Raw genomic sequence first — 14,656 nt, 5'->3', positions numbered from 1 at the left:
ATTGTAAATCGGGCTCTTTCCTGCACTCTCCTTCAGAGATGACTGATCCCGACCTCCTTCCTGGCCCATCTTTTCTCTCTGTTTTGGCAGACTTCTTTGAGCCAAACTAAAAACAAAAAGCGCGGGGAGGGATGAGGGGGGGGCCAGCGAAGAGCGGCGCTCTCGGTGCGATGGCGCTGATAAGCCAACACGCTGACATTCAAACAGGTGTTGGACGGGTCAGACGACTGGCAGCAAAAGATACGTGAGCAGTTTAGAGCTGATCTGACTCTGAGATCCATCAGTCTTCAGCACACCCGCTTGGGTCATTAACTATTAAATATCTGCTCACCTTTCAAGATGTACTGAGATGCATGTGGAAACGATGATAAGCTGTGGCAGTAGGAACCAGGCTTTGTGCACTTCTACTATTCCTCAACTCCTCTTTCAAGCTGATGCAGAGTGATTTTTCTTTTAAAGCTTGTTAAAATATTCTACCTCCATTCCTCCTGACTTATTGCACACAACCATCTCCCTGTTTCCACTCATAGAGTACGTTTGCTTACATTCGCTTTTTGGCATCTCAGTGGCGCTGAATACCAGAAGCCGGAGGTTTGGGAAATGTTGTCTCAGAACAAAGACATTTCTGAGCTGAGCACCGTTTTTTTACCTTTTTTGTGTGGTTTTTGAAACAGTTAATCATTTATTTAGTTAAATTCATTAATCAGATGATCAGGAGATGCTTTGGAGACACATTTTGGGTAACCAGATTGTTTTGGGCAATTCTTTCTTCCAGTGCCTTTGAGTGAGAACACCTAAAAAAAAGATGACATCACAGTGGAAGAAATGATTGGGGCCAAAAATCTCTTGTGCCCCCCACCTTCCCAAAATAAACAAACAAACAAACAAAAAAAATTCCAAAACAGTATTATGTGATGACCACAGGACTACGGCTCATTTTGTGGCAAAATGTGAAATTTGGCCAATTTCACATTTTTCCCAATTTATGAGAAAACTGTTGTTTGAGCAATCCCCACATGCCACCAACTCAAGTCCGCAACAACGTTTGACCTCAGGACGAGGCTGCCATCTTGAATTGAAAAAAAAAAATCAACATCAGTATTAGCAACAAATTTAAACTCCTCCTAGGTATTTCGAGCATCATTGGGAGGCTACTTGAGAAAAAAATGCTGGTTTTTAGGGATGTAGAGTTTCAACAACGATCATAAATATGGCTAATATTTTTTTAGCGGAACATTGTAAAAAATTAATTACTTGAAACGTTGATTTAAGCTAAACAAAACGCTCAATATGAACATTGTTAGAAATGTGGGCGTGATTAACAGAAAATCTCTGTTGCCAAGGAAATCCCAAAACTTACTTTTGCTAATTCTTCCAAAAAAAAAAAAAAAAAAAGCATGAACCTGTTCATCACCTCCAGGTGACCAAAAAATAAAATGGTTGCTATGGAGATAGAACCAACAGAAAAGCCACCATTCTGTAGAAACATTTATTCAAACAAATGTCATCCTTTGCCAGGTATAATAACGGAAAGCAACGTTTATTTCCTTGAATGCTTGGACCCGGAAAAACGCCTGCCAGGATAAACTCATCTGTGAAACGGGGGTTAGGAAGACATCGTTACCTTGAAGGGCCACACTTCAGAGACAGGGAAACCACAAAAAGCAATTAAAACTATCGATGGAACTTCAATAGCTCTTAAACAGCGCTGCAGGACACCTCAGGGCAGGCGCCACGCCATCTTTCCCCTCTCCATCCATCTAATCCTCCCTTCTTCACAGCTTCTGTGTCGGCCTTCATCATTACAGCCATGACAGCTCGAAAAATGACAAATGAGTTTGGAAACGCGAAAATCGTGTGGCCAAAACGCTAAAAGGATGAGGCTGATGATGGGATTCAATTACTTTTATTTTAATAGGACAGCTTGTTAGCCTCCTAATTGGTAAGTGCGCGTTTAAGTGTGTACTTTGTGAGCTGAAAAACTGCCTGAATTGGAGCAAATGTGGTTCCATTTCAATTTAACTGCAAGAAACTCAAACAGTCTTTCAAAATACTAACAAAGACGAGTGTTAAACATGTCTGAGGCACAAAGGAGTCATTCTTTATCCTGTAGTTTTGGATCATTTCCACCCTAAAGCTCAGATTTTACAACAAAGAGCAGCTTCTGCCTGGAGTTACATGAAACCTGGAAATGCTCCGCTGGCGGAGAGGGGGAGAAAAATAAAAAAACTAAAGCATCAAAACAACATGAATGATGACTTACCTTTGCACTGGTTAGTGTTCTTATCCAGAATAGCCTTAGTTGACACTATTTTTCCATATCTGTAAGCAGAGAAAACAAAGACATCTTAGTTTGATCTTTGACTGACGGGGCCGTCCATTCAGATCCCCATCCTGCGGTTTAAATACACGTCTACTTTTTCCTGCTCCCTGCCATTTCCTTGCAACAAGCAATTTGCAGAGTTGCACAAATGTCAAAAGCGAAATCACTTGAGATTAATAACATTATGTGTTTGGCTGCCTTCAGAGGACCCAGCAAGCCCGTGACATTTCAAAGAGTCGTTGGACGTCCGCAAAAGGTCTGTCAGCGCACAAATGCACTAAATGGCCCTTCTACATCAGTGTGCTGTTCAACATATTTAATTCTGATGAATTAATTTAACTGTGAAACGGCTAAATGAACTGGAAGCGCAGCAAAAAAGACATAATGTGTTAATGATCTTAACGCCTTAGCGCTCCACGCCGTTTCCGTCTCGGTAATATTTTACGTTAAACTTTGCCGGTTGTGTTTCGGTACTTTAGACATATGTCCATTTTAAACTTTCTGTTAGTCTTAATTGTTTTATCCTTTCTTGCAACAAACAGCTTCATGTATAATTTTTCTGTAAATTACAGAGTGTCTGCAACACAAAGTCCAAACCTCAAGGAAAAACCTTTCAAAACGTAAAAAAATATTACACCATTAGGGACCAAAATGTTTAGTATATCATCATAAGATGGAACAGATTCCTAATAAAATGCAAACATATTTATGAGTTGACTCACAACTGACAGACTTTTTTTGTGCAAAACCACAGAATAAAGTCTTCTAAATCCTAATTTTTGGTCAAAAAAAGGGGAAAAAGGGTATTATTTAAAATCTTTTACAATAATTTACTCAGATATGGCATTCTTGATTTAAACTTAGGCTCTACTCTCACTGGAAGCTGTAACTACAAAGTGAAGTTCAACACTGAGAAATTGTTCCACTTTTAACATCTTGATCACACAGATTCGGTAGTGACGTATGGATGGCGTCTTTTCAATTCACTGAAGTATTAACTGTTGGAAAATTGACCATGAAGGAGAAGTGTTGCTACCTGTATGCTAACATCATATGCTACAAGCAGAACATGCCTAAAACAACGCGCAAAAGATGAAGTAAAGATGAAGTAAGTGAGAGGCAAAAGGGTCGTACAGATTTGTCCTTTTTTTAACACAACTAAATCCTCGCAGGGGTCACCAACCCTGATCCTCGTGGGCTACCGCCCTGCTTGTTTTGCAGTTAACCCTGCTCACCTGTTTCAGGTGTGTCCAGTCGATCAGAAACTGGGCGGATTCAGTCCAGCTAATCAACTTCTACTGAAGCAGGGGGTAGCTGCCAAACAAGCAGGGCGGTAGCCCACGAGGAACAGGGTTGGTGACCAATGGACTAGAGCACGTCATAAGGACACTGTCCGATAGTTCTGTGGACGGCGCTAGGAGCCGGTTAGGTCTGTTCACGTGATACGTGCACGCTCCTTTGTTTGCAGTTAGTCTGGGGGCGGAGCTGGCAGCGCAGACTCTTATTGGAAGGAGGCGGTTCCTCACTTTGTGACATCACAATGTGAGGACCCGCTCGTTTTCCGTGGATTGGGAGGGGCTGGTGCTCAGAGAGCAGGTTTTTAGAGGATTATTAAGAAACACACTTACGTATCACATGCACACAATATAGATTCAGTTCTCACACCTTACTAATGACTGGAGTGCATAAGGAGACCGTACGACAGCATCACCCGTACATCATAATCGCGTTCAACTTCCATTAGCCATAAGAGTACTTAACGATACACCTTCCACATGCATGACATTCAATGGTATGCTCCATTTTCATGACATACCTAGAGGTGTTCATACAAGCCTTAAACCTGCAGTCCTTTTAAGATGCGTCTGCTCCTCTCTAAGACCCGGGCAACCCAAAAACCCGTAGCACCTGCACTGGTGTTCCCCGCATATAATTGCAAGTGACTAAAGCTTTATCAAATGAAAAACTGTCAAAAAGGGCAACATATTGAATTTTTTTAAGTTTGAAAAATAGTTAAAACTCCACAAATGTAGACGAAAACTGCACATGCAGATGTAAGCACACATGAGGCATTTGAACGTGAAGCACATACACGGTTCTGTGCGCAGCTGTCTGTACGATTACATGTGTCAGATTTGCAGAGAGAACCCTGCCTGTGTGTTGATTGGCCTTCACAATGAACAAACAGAGAGGAAAAAACAGCCCCCTCGTACACAATCACACACACAAGCAAATGTTCTGTAGGGAAGAAGCAGTGGAGCGGCCCGGCCCATATTTCAGCAGCAGGGGATAATTGTGCCATTTCTCAACGTGTGCCGGAGACTCTATTTACTGCACGCTGCGGTGGGATGGGTGGTGGATATGAACTGATGAGCTCCGAAAGGAAAACTACCATCTCACACGCACACAGTCGTACAGATACCACAGGAGTGTACTTGCATACTCACGCTCCCGTATAATATGCACTTAGAGGAAGCACTCACCAATCAGCGAATTGTCTTTCTTCAGCAGATAAAATAGGCCATTTTAGCTATAGGGATCCATAATCTACAGTAACAGAACAGGCCTAAAGTGCAATGTTTGATCATGCTGAGAAACTCTCCAAAAGAAGTGTGCTGAATGAGTATGGAATAAGGAGTGTTTCATTTGACTGGAGAACATAGAGCAGGGGAATAGCACGTCTCAATTTACTACCATACAAAGATGGAAGGACTTACAAGGGAGATTATATTGTAAATAAAAAACTAGTAAATCACAGGGGGGAAAAAAAGGCCCTTCTATTTGTTCATGGTGCAGCGGTAGGGCGGTCGTCCCATGATCGTAAGGTTGCAGGTTCGATTCCCGCCTTGCACGCCCATGAGTCGAAGTGTCTTTGGGCAAGACACTGAACCCCACCTTGCCTCTGGTGGTAGGCGGGCGCCGCACTAATCGCAGCGGAGCCGCCACCAGTGTGTGAATGTGTGTGTGACTGGGTGAATGGGTCTGTGACTGTAAAGCGCTTTGTCCTTGTAGGAAAAAAGGCACTATATAAGTATAAGTATACGCCATCTGATCAGATCAATATAACTGTTTGACTGGTTCCAACCTCTCTCATTTATCCAGTCATTGTCTTATGCTGCGTTGGTTTGTAGCCCATTGCTACAGCATATTATTGTTAACTGTAATTTGTATTTCTACACTTCAGTACACTCCCATCACCCCACTGTAGGTGAAAATGTTCCTCGCAGTTGCTTGGGAAGCAGTTGAAAAGCTTTGTGGTTTTGGCAGAAATTGGAGGAAAAAGTTCTCATTAAAACTTTATTTGGACTGCATGGATGCACGGGCTTCCTAATGCCAACTCATCACTGCTCGCCTCATTAAATGTTGAGGAAAAAAAAAGGCTCATCAATGCACTTTATCTTCTGTCAAAATTCCCTCCACAAAGACACTGCGGGGATGTGAGAAACCGAGGAGGAGGGAGCCATCTTCACGCACACAATGGAGACGTGTTGGGTCTGGATGGAGGATGGGATGGGTTGGTCCACGGATGTGCTCTGTGTGTGGCGGTGGGTGACCCCGCTGGAGGCTCTTTCCCCTCGCTGCCAGGCAGTCCGGGGAAGCTTTGATAGGCAGTCCCTGTGAAGTGAAGGTTTAACACTGATGCGGTGGCCGGCATGCAGAGCCTGTCTCCTCTAATCCTATTTCAATCACTCTTGCAGCTTCTTATCTCCGACTCCGCCGGCCTTCTGCCGTCCCCCTCCTCGCATATTTTTTCCTCTGTCTTCTTCCCTTTCTGTTGATTTCTACCATTCCTACCTTCCCTGTTTTTGCATTTTCTTTCCCAATAAGAATCGCATGACAATCATTCCAAGAAAATGCCACAAATTAAAAAAAAAACATCAACAAAAACCCTCTATGAGGCATCTTGAGCTGATGAAAATGTCCAAATTGTGCAGGATGTAAACCCTATCATTGCTTTAACAGCTGTCTGGGCACTGAAACCGAGCCTGAAAGCCCGGCTCCACTTTGGAGAGAGCAGCTGCATGGCACGAGACACAATTCCTGAGTTTCTGTCTTTCTCCGTTCATTTGCTGGATCAAAAGGATCGAGGCTTTCTCTATTTCCGTCATCAGGGTCGTGGAAACCGAGTGGCTCTTTGTGCGTGCGGCCAGCGGGAGAGCTCTCCGGATGAGGAGGTTTGTGGTTCGTACAGTTTTCCTCCATCTTACGTTTGTCCTTTTTTAATATTATTGAATGAAATTGAAATCAAACAGCTGTCATGATGGTGTACACACAACATTCCTTGGGTACTGATGAAGAAACTGCGTAGCATTAGAGTGACTGCTTCTATCATTTAGGATTTGAAACCTACATACATTGAGCGCATATTGGATGGATGAAAACTGGTAATACGTGAATCTACGTGGAAAACGTGAGAAAGGTTTTGGTCCTCATGTGAAATAGATGTATCGCGGATGAACCACATTAAAACAACGGAAAAAGTACGAATAAACCACGCAAAAGAAAGATGTAAACCAACGTAGATTGTGAACCCTGCGTGATTATTGCTCTGTTTATATGCAATTCATTAGTGATTCAATTTTAACGTGACAAGTCACAAATTTGAGTATCTATCAAAAATTGCATACAATTGCGTAAGATTTACGTAATATTGTGTATGAACTACATAAAATACGCATAAACTAACAACTAAAAACTCACATAATTCACATAAAGACCAGTCGACCAAAACCATTGACGGACATCTGCCGACATTGACGAATGACGAACGCGAGAAACACTCATGAATGACGTATGTCATGCATGGATCACGAAAGATCAACATTGCGTTAAAATATGTGAAAGTACTTGTTTTATTTGTCTAATACTATTGTATTTATTTTCATTATGTGTTTGAAAAAAAATACTATCCATACACCCAAAATAGCACCTTCCATATAGTATCCATCACCTTAAAAACAAGTCATTATCGTATAGTTTATGGCTGCTTTACACTGCAGCCACTGCAAAACATTTGGGATTTTTTTTTCACATTTCCGATATCCAAGGATCAAGAACTCCCTTATTTAAAAATAAATAATGGACTGGTTTATGGTCGTTTACAATGCAGGCTAATTCAGAACATGGTCCACGGTTCACCTGGACCATGGTATAACTGGAAAATAAAACGTTTCTTCACTACACAGAATAGATGGTACACATCTACACAAACTATACTGTATCTACACAGAAGGTACACATCTACACAAACTATACTGTATCTACACAGAAGGTACACATCTACACAAACTATACTGTATCTACACAGAAGGTACACAACTACACAAACTATACTGTATTTACACAGAAGGTACACATCTACACAAACTATACTGTATCTACACAGATGGTACACATCTACACAAACTATACTGTATCTACGCAGAAGGTACACATCTACACAAACTTTACTGTATTTACACAGAGGGTACACATCTACACAAACTATACTGTATTTACACAGAAGGTACACATCTACACAAACTATAATGTATCTACACAGAAGATACACGTCTACACAAACTATACTGTATCTACACAGAAGGTACAAATCTACACAAACTATAATATATCGACACAGAAGGTACTCATCTACACAAACTATACTGTATCGACACAGAAGGTACACATCTACACAAACTATAATGTATCGACACAGAAGGTACACATCTACACAAACTATACTGTATCTACACAGAAGGTACACATCTACACAAACTATAATATATCGACACAGAAGGTACTCATCTACACAAACTATACTGCATCGACAGAGAAGGTACACATCTACACAAACTATAATGTATCGACACAGAAGGTACACATCTACACAAACTATACTGTATCTACACAGAAGGTACACATCTACACAAACTATACTATATCTACACAGAAGGTACACATCTACACAAACTACGTATACTGTATCCACACAGAAGGTACACATCTACACAAACTATAATGTATCGACTCAGAAGGTACACATCTACACAAACTATACTGTATCTACACAGAAGGTACACATCTACACAAACTACGTATACTGTATCCACACAGAAGGTACATCTTTGGTTCTTTCCATCTTAGAAAGTGATGTGTTATTCTGAGCATGCTCAGTGCTGTTCTACTGTGCCTACAGGTCACTATAAAGGATCAAGTCAGTTCACCTCCAAATCCAACAAGTCATGTTCAAACAAAACGTCTGAATTCACCAGCAGATCAGAACTGTTTTAAACTCCTAAAAATGTTTGAACTCTTCAACCAGTTACGGAAACCAATCAGCCGATAATCTGATTGTGATGTTTTTACTTTAAAAAACTATTATAGCAGCTAAAAAATCTGATTTTTTTTCAAGGTTTCAAATACTTGTGTGAGTGCACAAGAAAAGATCTTTTATCAGCCAAATCAAGACATTGTGTTTATACAGACAAACTAAAATGATTTTAATATGGCAGAGGTGTGAAAATCCTGTAAGAACCAAAAAACAAACTGTAGATCAAACCACTGCACTGTGTTGGCAGGACCAAAAAGCAATAAATCAAAAAGCCTCAACAAATTGGATAAATCTTTCTCTGGTATAGCGAACATCTTTCTCTCAGCAGAATTACTTTATATTTTCAGAAGTGCCGGGATTCCCCAGAGTTTTGTTGGCGAGCTCGTTGTAAAGCTGCGGATTTTTACTGTAATACCTCCAATGTGGGAAGAATTTTGGAACTCTGAAATAATCCAGCCTCAAGTCGACCATTTTTCTCTCTTCCACCCAACAACCGAAGGAAGCCTTGCAAGATGATGAATGAGTCAGCATTCACGTTTATTACCTCGGTGGACATAAAGGCACAACATGCGGTGAGATGTCAATTAATTTCCTGTAGAACGGACCACTGCAGCGTCTTGGCCTGCACGTCTCCTCGTCCCCATCTGCTCAAGTTGGCTGTGGATTCACATTTTCTCCTCATTTGGTGTTATTAGCTCCAGTTTTACTAGTTTTTTACATTTTTCAATGAACCTTTCTTGTCATTTTAGAAAAAAAACAGGAATAAAGGGAAAATATTTGAACTTTATGGTTGATTTAAATTAGGTTAAACTTTAAATGACACATGAAATTACTAAATTATGTTTTAAGTTTAACCGTATGGTTTTCTATAAAAACATTTTCATTGGAGCAGCTGTTCCCGCAGTTTTCCGCATCAACTTTCACTTTTTTAAACCATCATGATTTTTATTTTATTTATTTGAATATAATAGCTAGAAAATGAACAGATGCAGACTTTGTGTTGCACTGCTGCACCTTCCTATTGATGCTGCTGCTGCTGCATGTTAGCTGAGAGGATGCATCAAGCAAGAGAAGCAGAAGGACAGTAAGTGACAGGAGGGAGCATTAAGACGTTGATAGATGCTCCCTTCGTCTCTGGATCTGGCCTCCTCTCCACACCGTGGGTTGTTTGTTTTTTTGTAGTGCCACCTTCAAGAAATCGCCTCTGTTTATTTGGAGGTGCCCAACCTGTCAGCCCCCATGCCATAGCGCTGTCGGATACGCACAGACGAACACATCTCATCTGTGCGGTTCCCAGACGCTGCTTCCAAGGGGAAGTCGGCAGAGGGATGGGAAGGAAGGATGCCGAGATAAAGCCGGAGAAGTCCAGGTTTTGTCCCCAACGTCCATCAGTTTTCTGGTGCTAGAGACGCTCCTGCTGCTTCACTCGATGCTTAAACACAGTATGACTACAGCCACGGAGGGCGGAGCTACAGCACGTCGGGATTTTGCAAAGCACTAAATTAAAACAATGTTGTCGTCTGTTTCAATTTGCTTTGATTTCCTATCATTTTCCAGAAACGTGAGGGAAATTTTTGTTAAAAAATACTTTTTTAAGAAAAGATTCTTGTGTCAAACCACAGTTTATAAACAGGAAAAGTAAAGTAAATGGAGGACAGAACAAATGAAATGTCCACTGAGGTAACTCGTCTAAAATGAAGATGAGCACTTGCCAGAGCCTTGATAAGAAAACTATCCATGTGTCATGTATACAGTAATGGGACCATAAATAATTCAAAAAGCAGCCTTGGGCTAAATACGCCTCTGCCCTCATCCTCGCTCCAAAATCAATGTTTGGGCAGGAAAAAGGGCGTCGTACTTTAGTGGGCTTGACCAATGGATGACTGTGTCAGCTCTGCTGGAGGACAGAGCCTGAGAGTCATGATGATGAAGAGAGGAATAAACAAAAACAAAACATCCCATAGTTAACATGGGGAAAGGGCTTTGGAAACGGATGCTGATTTTACAAAAATGTCAATGACCGATGCCAAAGCCAACACTGCAATAAATAAATAAATAAATAATACAAATCTATATAGACTTAGATATAAATAACGAATGTAATACTACTTCTAATAGTAAAACAAATTCAGTGGTCACCATCTGCTACTTTATTTTTTATTTGCAGATTTTAATTTAGAAAAAAATAATTTATTTCTCACACAATAGTTTACGGTTAGAAAACACATTCAGTAAACGCAACAGAATTTAAATGCAGTTCGAAGAATCAATGTACAAATAAATGTATTAGTTTTATTCCTTGAGTAATTTGTTTTATAAAGCTAGCTTAGCATGTAGCTTTAATTAGCTTAATCCAGCTAATTTCTGCAGGTTTAACATTTTTTTTAAGGATTTGTGTTAAATTGGATTTATTTTGGATTCACTTTTCACTTTTCTTTTTGCCAACTTTACATTTTTGTTAGAATGATGCAGGTAAATTTGGCTTTTTAGCAAGTTTAATGTTTATTTATTTTGTATTAATTTCCCGCCTTTACCCACAGTAGCTGGGATAGGCTCCAGCAACCTTGTGAGAGGATTGATGGATTATCAATAATTTATCAGTAATTAGCACTCTTATTCAGCTTTTAAATAAATAGATAAATAAATAATGATTAAATTAATAATTTAATAATATGACAAATAAAGGATAAATCCCTTTATATGACGAGGTGACTATTATCAGAAATTAATAGATCGCGTGGAACCCTGCGTTCGCAAAGTCCATTAATTTCTAATATTATGAGCACCTGATCGGGCATTATACCGCTTATACCACGGTCACCTAAAAAATAAATAAATATTCAATCAGTTTTTTGTTCGTTATTCCTGTCATTTTTTTCGGTTTAAATTGCTTTTTTCACAAAAAGTTGACTATTTGATCTGCGGCGTGTTGTCGTGGTAAGGGCTGGGTCGGCAATGACCTCAACTGCAGCAGTGAAGAAAAGACAAATCGGCATGTATGCCGGTTGTCATGATTGGTTAAATCATGATCACTTTTTAATCCACACCCAGCAGCCAATCGGAATTGAGTATTCACCCTGACCATGGTATACATTTTATTCAACTCATGTTGACTTTTTGTTTGTCTGTTTCATCAGCTGACACTTATCTTCAGATCATTACTTTAGTTTTTCTGCAGTTTTCAGCCTCTGAAGCTTCTTTAGCTGATATTTCAGTGTTTTAACAACAAGAAACACAATTTTCAGCAACACACACGGACACACAATGAAGGTGCAGGGTCTCTGTGACCCTTGAAGAGACATTTTTCCCAAAGCGTCACCTCTGTTAGCTCTTGATTCTTTTTTTGTTCTGGGGGAAACCCCTCTTCAAGTGAACAATTAAAAAAAAAAGAAAGCTCTTCAAATATTTCTGATTATAAATTCTGACTTCTACTTCTCTGTAAAGATTTCAGTCAGATTCAAAATGACTAGAACACAGTTCATGTATCCAAATCACAAACTCTTACATAAAAAAATCAAATAAAATAAAAAAATCTCTTCAGAAAAATAGTTGTTGCTTGAACACAAAGGTCTGGATTCAGTGACACCCTGCAAAAACTACACATGTAATTCACTGTAGAGCTGTAACAAATAGAGCAGCACCCAGTGTTCAGTGTTTTGTCTTCCTGTGTCAGTGGCTTTTGTTCTTCAGCGTCTCTCTTTCTGAAGTTTTGTTTCGAGCAGCAAAGAAAAGGTCCAATATTCTGTTGATAAAAAAGGACCAGACTAGATCAGGTAGAACAAAGGAAATTGATGTTCCAGGAGGTTTTCGGAGACATTTTCTGCATGAGGTTTCTTGGATCTGCTGAGACATGACTTCATTTTGGTGAAAACTTTCTGTAAGATCTTTAATAGCACAAACGTTTTGGGTGCTTTGGGTAAACATCCATTTGGAACACGACTAATGACTGAAGTGTTTTAGACCAAGAGGACTTTCAGAGGTTCATGATGGGACGTGCAGCACTTCGATATTTTCCCTGCTTTTATATTTCTGGTTTATGTGGGCAGTCATTTGAACTATTTTAACTAAACAAATTGTCACCAGCAGTTTAAAGTGACCTGAGGATGATTTTGACTTTTTTTGGTTTTTGTTTTCTCCTTTTTCAGCTGAATCCAAAATAAAATGTATATTAAAATAAAGGCCATTAAAAAGGATCAGTTATTAACCCTTTACCCCCTGAGCTGTTGCAATACTCACTCTTTGAACCAGCTTTCACTATTTATGTAATGCGGTTCCAACAAATCATTCCAACGGAAAACTCCAACTGATTCTGAAAAGAGGAAAAGCAGTTTTGTGCCGATACAGTAAAGTGTTTCAGGCATCACGTAATTCCACTGGATTTACCGTTTTCTTTCTCCGAATCAGAATCCTTTGGTTTAACAGTAATTCTAGGGGGTTCATCAGAAGTCATTGGTTGTGTTTATGCTATGTTTACGGCAGCGTTGACGTTCTAATTGGCTAGACACCTGAACCAGTTAATCAGTCATGAGTAGGGCTTGCTTGGATATCTTGAAATCATGCACATGATTACTGTTGCTTTTCTCCGTGTCAGAATCCGTTGGTTTTTGTGGAACGTAGTAAAGTGTTTAGCCTAACACAATTCCAAAGGATAATTTCAACGGTAAATGCACCGGATTTACTTCTGCTTTTCTCCGCATCAGACAGCAGAGAGTTGTTTTTCCCAACTTTCCAAATCCGTTGGAATCACGTTAATTGAATGAACGATCAAAGAGTTATCACAAATCAAAGAACGTCAAAATAAAAGCTCTGACTTGTATTATACCAACTACTGGACCAGCTTTTCCTGAGAACTTTCTCTTCCTCTTCATAAATGTTCAGATAACAGTGAGTGAAAGCAATTTGCAAACTTCAGAGACGACACAAAAGCAGATAATTTGCTTGGAGACAAAGTGAATCTTCGTTTTTTTGATGTTTTGTGATTTTCCCATTTTTGGCAACAGTTTTTCTCTCCCCATCAGCTTTTGGAAACAGGGTTATGTGTCGGGGTAGCTCTGATAATGGAGAATCATTAGGGATAATTTGGCACTGATGAGTACCTACTCCATAATAATAGGTGGTCCCCTGGTCATCTCTCTTTTCCCCTCCTCTATTTAGCAAACCGCACCGCTCTCTTCCTCCACTATTCCCTCTGCACACATGGAAGAGGCTATTTGCACAATTGGTGGTAATTAGCTCTTCATTTGCCTCACTCTGTTTGTATGATAAAGTCAGTGCCTGGGTGCAAAACCGTCCCTGCTGGGGTCTCATCTGCTTCATGACAAAAGCTGGTGATAGTACGTAGCGACACAAAGGCTTGAAAGCAGAGAAGGGGAGGTACTATTAGGGAGAGGGGGGTCGTTTTGGGGTTATGAGAAGAGCTTTTAAGGTCACTCCTGCTTTTGGCAGAAGATCTGCAAGTTAACACAGAAAAATGAATCATTTTTCTGCCTTAATGGAGAAAGAAAAACATCCCCGTATTTCTCAATTGTTTATTGAAAGACTTGATACCCCTCCGTATTGATCTCCTGGAGTTGTTGCTAAGGAGAACATTTGGGTGTGTAGTTATTTATGGATGGTGAAACAGCTTATGAGGACTGTACTAAAGTGATTTGGGGCTGTGCTGGCTTTGTCCACAGGCTCGGATGTGCTGGCTGCACCGCTCGGTTGGTGTTGGTCTTAGTGTTGGCCCGGTGCCTCAAATAGTTGGTTAGGCCAAAGAATTTTTCTCACAAATAACGGCGGCTCTAGCCATCCATCCATTCCTCTGTCCATCCATCCACTCGGAGCGAGCCAGGCGCTCTCGCCGTGAGAGTGCCCGGCCAACAAACCCCCCCTCTACCCTGTTCTGGCCCTAACTCTGCAGCCATATATCAGGGTGACGGCTGGAGGAGAACCCTACATCGAGCCAGCTGAATAAAATAGAGATTAAGCACCTCCTTGAATCCATTTAATTACTCATTCAACAGCTCGCAGCGTGCAAC

The 14,656-nt window shown here is 40.4% G+C and overlaps 1 protein-coding gene across 5 annotated transcripts in view; it reads right to left on the bottom strand.

Annotated features, from left to right (window-relative positions):
- rbms3 (RNA binding motif, single stranded interacting protein) overlaps positions 1-14,656 on the bottom strand; it is a 365,348-nt gene that overhangs the window by 178,569 nt on the left and 172,123 nt on the right. For all 5 annotated transcript variants that reach the window (XM_011480740.4, XM_011480741.4, XM_023959618.2 and 2 more), the window contains one exon: positions 2,264-2,322. In XM_011480740.4, coding sequence (XP_011479042.1) covers positions 2,264-2,322 — 59 coding nt within the window. The remainder of the gene's footprint in view (positions 1-2,263; positions 2,323-14,656) is intronic.

Source organism: Oryzias latipes, chromosome 11 (genome assembly GCF_053564925.1).
Source record: "Oryzias latipes strain Hd-rR chromosome 11, Olatipes_Hd-rR_3.1".
NCBI lineage: Eukaryota > Metazoa > Chordata > Actinopteri > Beloniformes > Adrianichthyidae > Oryzias > Oryzias latipes.
Note: the sequence above shows the minus strand (reverse complement) of the source record. Positions and strands in the feature narration are given on the sequence as shown.